The sequence below is a fragment of the Pinus tabuliformis genome, chromosome Q (genome assembly GCF_031772625.1).
Source record: "Pinus tabuliformis cultivar Carrire ecotype Pingquan chromosome Q, CPIR1, whole genome shotgun sequence".
NCBI lineage: Eukaryota > Viridiplantae > Streptophyta > Pinopsida > Pinales > Pinaceae > Pinus > Pinus tabuliformis.
In genome coordinates this window covers 1056801154-1056810700 of record NC_142296.1, presented here as the reverse complement: position 1 = coordinate 1056810700, position 9547 = coordinate 1056801154, and the positions used below count along the sequence as shown (strand labels likewise).

Sequence of the window (9547 nt, the reverse complement as noted above, 5' to 3'; positions counted from 1 at the left end):
CATTGCTCTTAAATTTTTTTGTTTCAGATCAAAGTTCTTTTGGAAATACACTTGTAGAGTATATGAGGACCAACCATAGGCCTAGTTGAATTAGTTTGTATTAAGACTTGTAACAAATTTTCTTTAAAGTTGTTAAGGATGATCTTAGTATTCCTTGAGGGGTAAAAATTCATTTATGCAAAATGTATCATCAAAGGATTGTGTCGATGTTCTGGAAATATATGCATTATATGAAGTTGTGAAGGATTCCTTGAAGAAACCATTAGGCACAATTATGTATAAAGAGTCTCTTCAGCTACTTATACACAACAATTTCGCTGGTGAGCCAAAGGGAGGCCGGAGATCTTCGGCAGCCCGTCGCCGGAAAGGTTGGATGGATGGTTGCATTACTGAGAGTCGAATGGTTGGATGGATGCCCATGCGAATGTAGAGATGTACTTTAGGCTGAACACCCTGTACTCTTACCGGTATTAAATACCCTATAGCATAGCAAATATTGCTTGCCTGAACGGCAAGCAATATTTGCTATGCTATAGGGTATTTAATACCGGTAAGAGTACAGGGTGGTCAGCCTAAAGTACATCTCTACATTCGCATGGGCATCCATCCAACCATTCGACTCTCAGTAATGCAACCATCCACCAACCTTTCCGGCGACCGGCTGCAGAAGATCTCCGGCCTCCCTCTGGCTCACCAGCGATGCAGGTGGTAGATAAGACCTGCATTTAAAGCATTCAAGGCTCGGCTTTGGATCAAGGATTTCAAATTTAAGAATTGGACGGAAAATTTCTGCAACAGCTTGTTGAATAAGGACGAGATGGTGCTCTCAAGCGCAGTCATATATTTCTCCAGGGCAGGTAACAGAACTAGCTCTGGGTCTGGAGGCGAGCCGGCAGCTCTTCCTGTGGGTACTGCGGTCGCCGGTAACAGAACTAGCTCTGGGTCTGGAGGTGAGCCGGCAGCTCTTCCTGTGGTTACTGCGGCCGCCGGACTCGAGACTCGCCGACGAAAGGACGGCTGCGTCAGTGGAGGACTGGAAAGCGGAGCTACTGCCAGAAGGCTCCGAGAAACGGGTGGAGGGGCGGTACCTGATAGAAACATGGTGGGCACCGCAGGTAGCGATTTTGGCACACGAAGCGACAGGGGCTTTTATTACCCACTGCGGATGGAATTCGGCTCTGGAGAGCGTGGTCGCGGGCGTTCCGATGATTGCGTTGCCGCTGCAATCGGACCAACCTGGCAACGCTCTGCTTCTGGCAAGGGAAGCGAAAGTGGCGGTGGAGATGAAGACGAGCAACGGTGTCGCTGAAAAGGAGGAGGTAGAGAGGGCTGTGCGATATTTAATGGCGGCGGAAGAAATGAAGCGGAGGGTGAAGGCATTGAGTGAAGCTGCGGTTGCGGCAGTTTCGGAAGCAGGAGGGGCAGCTTGGCAAAATCTGGATTCTTTTATGTCACGAGTAGAAAAAACTTTTGTTTTTATCGATGGTCTTCCAAGATAACGAAAATTATAAGAAAGTCTTTGTCAGTGGCCCTCCACGAGAAGGAAAGATTTGGAAGCTTTATCGATGGTCCGCCACGAGAAGAAAATTTTTGAAGTTTTTATCAACAGGTGCCTTCTTCTGGAAGGGTTGATTTAAGTGTCTTTTATCAGTGGTATTCCAACGGAGAGAAAAAATTAAAAGTCGTAAATGGTGTTCTTCAATTTAAGAAAATGAATTATTTTATTAATATGTTATTTTAGAATTGGTAGTTATAATTTTACTATGCTTTTCATAATCCTCCATCTAATATGGTTGTTTCCATCTTTTACACATGGTAGATAGCATTAACATTGTTAATTTCGTTTATTTAGTTCGCTTGAATTTTTTAATTACTATTAATTGTTTAAAATTTTATTATTAGAAAAATAATAATATTCAACTTTTTATTATAATAATAATGGATAAAAATAATATGATTTTTATTTAAATATTTTATATAAAGCCAAAATTAGAGAATATATAAAGCCAAAGTTAGAGAATATATATTCTAATTAATAAGAAAAATAGTGAATATTTCATTTAAATATTTATAAAAAAGGGATAATTTAATTGACTATTACTATATTATCAAGTAATATGTAAATCACGAAATTAAAAGCCCAAATCTCTTATTATAACTTTTTATTTAAAAAAAACACAATTTATTAATTTCTTAACATTAACATTATAATTATGTTAATATTTTTAACTCATTAATATTATTGAATTAATTAATATAAGATATATGAATTAATATATATTATTGAGAATATATTATTAAATTAATATATATTTTTTTCCCTCTTCTTGGAATTTCATGTTTTCATATATTCTTATATGAATACAAAATCATTTAAAAGAAAAAGTCATAACATATATTTTTGAAATAGATAACATTCCCTTGTGGGGATGATGGACTTGAGGAACCTTGGAATTAATGAGGGGATCACCACCTCACCACCTTCCTCTTACATGACAATTTATAGAGGTGACGGGTCACCCTTCATGCATGCATACTAGTGCCGTAATTAAGTTTGTTCATGTTAAGTCAATGTAGTTGGTGGGAGGTAAAATGATATGGTTCTTGGTTTGGATTGCTACTATGTTCAGTGAGTTTCTAGGCTGTATGGGAGTGGATCTTGTAAGGGGAACGTCAACAACTCCTTATTTGTCCATTAGTTTTTCAATAAAGGTGAGGAGAACATCAACAACTCCTATTTGTCCATCAGTCTTTTCAATAAACGTGAATGTTTGTTTTTCCATCAGTTTTTTCAAGTGATTGTATATCTAAAATTAGTTTATTTATCTTAAGACAACATTAGATATATTTATATGTAATATTATAATATAGAATATAGTTGGCACTATCAAAATTTAAGTTGGTATCAAAGCACTATCCCATAAACTATAGTTAACCTAATTATTTTTTTTTCCTTTTTCTTTCCACTATAAGAATAAAAGTGTTAATTTTATTTTATTGGTGAGGAATCGGTACACTCTACTTGTCATGATGATAAAAATAAAAATAATAATAAAATTACAAATTTTGAGTTAGGAAATGTCCAAATTTAAACAATCATAAAATAACAATAAGAAAATAAATGTGAGAAGACAATCATAAAATAATAAGAAAATAAATGATTAGCTATTAAGTAAGGAGTTGTCTTTAGTGCGATTTTTTGGAGTTTCCGGATGCTAGAATCTTGTGGAAAAAAATGAGGTGAAATCTTGATTTGTATTATTTAAACTAGTTTTTTTATTTTATATATGAATCCAGAGGGCATTTCTATTGTGCGGGGTTTACCCATCAAGCTTGTGATTTCAATGAATTCCTACGGATTTTAGAGAAATTAGACCGGAAAAGCTTCCAAAAAGTCGCACTAAAGACAACTCGATGAAGTAAACCAAAATAGATCCATCTTTACTCTAGATCTACACGGAGAGAGATCAAATCTTTTTTCACTCTATGCTAGTTGGCATATCAAGATATTTGAGGATCAAATCTTCTTTCAGTCTATGCTAGTTGGCATATCAAGATATTTGATCCCTCTCGGCCCTTAGTAGATCCAAAGTAAAGATGGATCTATACTGTTTAATTCGCCCCTTTAAATAGGCTACATTCCACTTGAATACCATGGGTCAATACCTTTGGTTCTCAATACCATAGGTCAATACCATGTGCTATCTTTATTTTTATTAATATTAATATTAGGGTTAATATTTTTTTTGCATGATATTAATAATAATTTGGCCCATAGGTTTCACCTAAATAAAACCTCTTTTTTGAGTGTTTAAATATAAAGTGAAAAAATGGAATAAATATAAAAAATGTTTTATTTATTTACCATACCTCTCGTTTATTTATATTTTTATTAATTTACCATACACCTCTTATAAATATGGTAATTGGCCCATAAACTTCACCTAAGAAAAACCCTTTTTTTTTAGTATTCATAAATAATTAGAGGTTTATGGAGTAAATATAAAAAGAGGTTTTATTTATTACCATCCGTCTAGTTTATTTATATTTTTATTTATTTACTATACCTTTGGAGTAAGTATAAAACGAGGTTTTATTTACCATACCATAGCTCCAATTTATTTATATTTTTATTTATTTACCATACCCATTTTTTAAGTGTTCATAAACCTCCTTATATTTTAAATTTATATTGTGTTTATAGATCATAATAATTAGATTGATTTCTAAATAGGGCCGACATTAGATTAAGAATGTTAAATATTAAACATTACATGTTAAATGTTTACGTTTAGTTTACATTTAGAGTTACGTTTACGTTTACATGTTTACGTGAGATCTAACTAATGTTAAATGTTAAACATTACATGTTCTCACCTAATGTTAAATGTTTACGTTTACATTTACATTTACATTCAATGTTTAGGTGAGATCTATCCCCATACTAGGTTGTAGAGTGCCTCTGGCGCAATAAAATAATTGAACCCAAATATAAAATAACAATAATAAACTTTTGGAAAAGGGAAAAAGTGGGAGCATTTTTCTTTTCCTTTTTTTAATAGTGAAAAGGGGAATAATGAATAATAATTATTATTATTTAAAGAACAAAGCATTAAATTCATAGAGATACAAAAGAGGACAACATTTTTATTGAGTGAGAATGAATTATAGGTTTTAAGATTGGTTAAGTGATTTGTAAAGATATTTTATTAGATAGTTCATCATAATAAATTTGATAAAATTATACATAAAATCCAAAATCTATCTTATGAGGCTTTATTTCTCCTTATCTTTTTGGATTTATTGTTTATTGTATATGCATGCAAATTATAATTATGCAAAAAATAGGGAACAACAAAATAAAAGCTCACAAACTATAAGGTGACAAAAGGTATATCTTGGAAGATGAGGTTGCTCTAGTCTTTTTCTTCGAATGGAAAAGGGATGCAAGTACAAAGTAGTGAGGCTTGCAGCCTATGGGTTTCTATAGCGCACAAATCCTCTCTATTTGCTCACTCCCTTTCCCTCTTGGCTACTTTTCTCATCTATGAAACAAAATGCACTCGAATATAATGGAACCCCTTTTCCTCCCAGTGGCTCAGTTATAACACAACCCGATAGCGTACTAATGGTTAAGTTCGACTCCCTCAACTCTTAGCTAGAGTTACAAAATGGACTCTTATAGAGTCATGATCATCATGATTAAGTGGCTAGCTCCCTTTCCATGAGCAATGGGCGCTAATGCGACATACTCTTGAATTATGGTGGTCCAAATAAGAAGGTCAAATTTCAAGTGGCATAAATTTTGCATACAAACTCTGATTCAAGCGATTCTTTTGTCGTTGGAAAGGTATCTATGTGTAGAATAACAAAAAAAGGTGTGGCACTTACATTGAAAAGTTTTACCCCAAAAAATTTCATCGTGATGCCTCAAATTACTCCTGAAAGGTTTCAGACCTCAATTTTCCAAACTCGGTGTTGCCAATAATAATGGTTTTGTGAGCTTATTCCTCAATTTTTCCACTCCAATAGAATTTGAGATGGATGAAAAAATACATAATGATTCAATTCGGATGATGGCTCCCATTTTGGGAGGCCTTTTGTCCCTAAAAGATTTTATTAAATAAGGGCAAGACATTTTTCCTTCCCCTTCTCTCGAGAGCACCATTTAGCCTTGCCTGGAAGTTGTCCTTTCAAATCAATTTGATCTGAATTCATGAAGGAACAAAATGAAATACAAATTTAAACAGAACTTAGAGATACAACGAAAGAACATAAATTTAATTAATTAATAACAAGTACTGAAAATTGTTTACATGCAGAATAGAACAAACTAGCTTGGACGATGGTAGTTTATCTCTGAGAAGAGATGCGACGGCTACATGCCTTCTGAACCGTGTTACAATGAGTCTCAGAGGCCTTTTTACCATAAAGAAGAAGTGTGAAACCTTAACCCTAGGAGATGAAATGCCAACAATTTTGGGCCTCGTTGGGGTAAATTGGACCCCTAACTTCCGGGGTCATATCTTTCGCATACGATCTTCGTTTGGCTATCATACTACCTTGTTTCGAAGATCCCCATGAGGAGGTAATAAAAAATGTGTGAAACATATTCTGACATTTCTCCAGTCTCGTCATTTTCCTAGAAAACGTCGTTTAGGACCTCAAAACAACTTCAGAAGTTTAGTAATGGAAAAACTGCCAAAAATAGAAAGTTGTGCTAGAATTAAGGAAACTGAAAGGAAATGGTGTTGGGGGTCCAAGTGGAATAGGCGGGTAGCCACCAATATCCTCCTTGATCACAATTTGCCAAAGGTGATGTTGCCCCTATCTACTATTTCTAGACATTTTCTCCAAAATTGTATCCTCTATCAACTATGCTTGAGCATCAAGTGCCAAATCCTCTACAAAAGGTAAGAACTTCTCTTCTTCTTCCTAATCTAGAATGGAAGGCTCATATATTTTTAGTTTCTCTACATTCACCACTGGTAAATGCACATGCATGGGGATACACTGAGTCTATAAGCATTTCTTCCCATCTTTTATAGTATTTGGTCTTGAATTTTTGTAGCTATGGTCGGTATTCATAATTGTTATTTTATCCCTCCAAATAAATGTAATAATGTATTCAAGACATGTTATTCATGTCGACTTCAAAAAGAGGGAAATTTGAATTTTCAAACTATGTATTCTTTCTTCCAAAAGTAAGTTCGACTTCAAGTCGCCTCGGCCCTAGAGAGGTGAACCTTGGGTCCTCTTATCTACTATAAATACACTACTCATCTTCATCCAAAAGGAAAGAAATTCAGATCTCTTTTATTCACTCATGGGACTCCTCTAAAGTAGCAAACAAAGACTTTCTAAGGCATATCAAATCTCTCTTGTAATACATCGAATGATCTTCTCTACAAGACAAGTTCTGGACATACTTAAGAAGATGAACAAACTGAGCTTATGGACATATCATCTTCTAAGAAGAATAAAATAATATCATATTTAGAAGGTATATTTTTAGTATGAGGTCGAATTTTGGAGCAAAACGAAATTTTGAGCACCTAATTCTTTGTGGAACGCTGAAATTTTTGAGGTAAATTAGAACGAGTTTATGAGGCTACTTATTATTGGCATGGTTTGACCTATGCCTATTCATGGTTAGTTTGACTTCTATTTTGACTTGAAATATTAGATGTATCTCATGTTTATCTAAACAATTTCTCTAAGGAAAGGGTTGTTAGAATTTTTCCTCATGTGGGTTTTCCCATGGTAAAATATCTTATGTTTCTTGTCTCGATGACTCTTTATGATCCTACTATCTATTGTTGAATATATTTTGTGTAATTTATTAATGATTAATGTGAATATGAAATAATTTTAAGTAAATATCATTAGAAGTAATTATAAGATATAAGACCTTTTGAAAAATCAACATGGTATCAAAGGGGTAAAAAAGAAACCTTGTCAAGTCTTGAAGAAAACCCAAGATCCTTAATGGGAATCCATAGTCATCTAAGGAAGTTATCCCCAGAAGTAATAAAGCTACATGTCAGTTGGACAAAGTAAATTCAAGCCTCCATTGATTCCTGAAGAAGGACCGAAGGTCCTAGAGAGAGAACCAACAAATCTCAAGTCATTATCAAATAGGTTCAAATATATCTGAGGTAAAGTCTTAGTCTGAACCTTAGAAGGCCGAAAGGCCTCATTCTGAACCTTAGAGGGCCGAAAGGCCTCAACGCAAACCACATGAGACCAAAAAAAGGAGCTTCATATAGTGAAAGTCTGAGAGTTATTAAGAAGATGAGAAGCCTAGAAAATTGGACCCTAATTCATTCAATTTAGTAATCTGAAGGAGACCTTAACAGTGGTTTTGAAAACCTTGAGAAAAAATTGGAAGTTAGCTTTAGAGAAGGTTGTAGATGTTCATGATATCAATTTGAGTTTGAAGGAGATCATGAAAGTCACCTGTTGAAACAAAATCACCATTGGATACATTTTATGGTTTTGAGATAATTGGTGTTCTCATTATGTGATGCCATCGATGGAACAGTCTATAGGATGAAAGGTTTTCACTGTGTTACACTTTAGAGATCGAAGACCAAAACCTTAATTGTTTTGAAGAGGATCTCAAAGCTAGAAATCCTGAATTGTTCTTCTTGTTATTGTGTTTTCAAACAATTTTAAGACGCCTCATCAATCTAGACAGAAGTTGCTAATGACCATTGCAAAAGAAATATTGCCTCTCATTATTATTAACTATTTATTACTAAACAAAATCTATGTTACTTGTCTCAGTTCATGCCTCTAGAAGCTCTAGTCAGCAACTATGAAAGAAGGATAAAAACCAAGGGTATTTGGTACGCTATAGTAAGGCCAAAATACCTCAGATGAAAGATACAAAGACCAAATAATATCAAAAGATGATCTAAAGTAATCCTAAATGCCTTAATCAGTGACAAAGTCAAGAAAGGATCTTCATTTCAAAATATCTATTGAATATTTTTTGCATTAGATTGAATGGTATGTAACATTGCTCTCAATTTTTTTTTTGTTTCAGATCAAAGTTCTTTTGGAAATACACTTGTAGAGTATATGAGGACCAACCATAGGCCTAGTTGAATTAGTTTGTATTAAGACTCGTAACAAATTTTCTTTAAAGTTGTTAAGGCTGATCTTAGTATTCCTTGAGGGGTAAAAATTCATTTATGCAAAATGTATCATCAAAGGATTGTATCGATGTTCTGGAAATATATGCATTATATGAAGTTGTGAAGGATTCCTTGACGAAACCATTACGCACAATTATGTATAAAGAGTCTCTTCACCTACTTATACACAACAATTTTAGTGATGAAATCCTCAACTGATATATGATCTTCAAAGTGCTTGTGCAATTTTATATACATCTATGTATATTTAGCACGTAAGCCATCTTGGTATTGCAAGAAACAATGACATAGATGAAATGTTGCCCTAAAGTTGCAAAGTCTAGAATGCCATATACCTTATACTACAATGATATGTCTTTCACTGCATTGTTGTGAGTGTGATTGTATTGAATGAGATATGTTGACAGATGATTATTTGAAATCTTTGGAATTGTGGCTAATCCATAACTCGATAAGGCTTGAAGGAAGCCTCTCTAAAAATATATCTTGGGTAATTGCACAAGAAGACATTCAAGTATGTCACTTATATAAGGGATGAAATTATTATACCTGTGTTGAGAATATTTGGATATATATTGAATTGAAGTTTTATAGACCTATGTTTCCCTTGGAAATGTTGCATTACATTTTAGAATGTGTTCAGAAGCAGGATGTTTTATTGACGCCATGAACCTTGAAAGATTCGTTACATATACGACCCTACAAAAGCTATAATGGACTTCATCACATATGTAAAGGGATTTTGGGCATTTTGATTTTGGAAAGAAAACTTGCATATGATAAATGTTTAGATAATATTGAAAGTCTATGGTTTGTAAACCCTAGAAATCTACAAGGCTTGATAATAAATCCCTAGGGTTGTATATAAAACCGTTAGAGTTAGA

At 33.9% G+C, this 9547-nt stretch overlaps 1 protein-coding gene across 1 annotated transcript; it reads left to right on the top strand.

Moving 5' to 3' along the window:
* Positions 1 to 274: 274 nt before the first annotated feature.
* LOC149223150 (UDP-glycosyltransferase 72E1-like) lies at positions 275 to 1499 on the top strand. The gene is made up of 3 exons (XM_089387798.1): positions 275 to 368; positions 537 to 705; positions 812 to 1499. The coding sequence occupies exons 1-3, from the start codon at positions 275 to 277 to the stop codon at positions 1497 to 1499; spliced, it is 951 nt and encodes a 316-aa protein (XP_089243924.1).
* The last annotated feature ends 8048 nt before the right edge of the window (positions 1500 to 9547 follow it).

Coding starts and splice junctions, on each gene's coding strand:
- LOC149223150 (XM_089387798.1), top strand. CDS start 275: ATGTATAAAGAGTCTCTTCAGCTACTTATACACAACAATTTCGCTGGT. Junction 369..536: donor GGCAGCCCGTCGCCGGAAAG/GTTGGATGGATG, acceptor GCTATGCTATAG/GGTATTTAATACCGGTAAGA. Junction 706..811: donor CTGGCTCACCAGCGATGCAG/GTGGTAGATAAG, acceptor TTGTTGAATAAG/GACGAGATGGTGCTCTCAAG.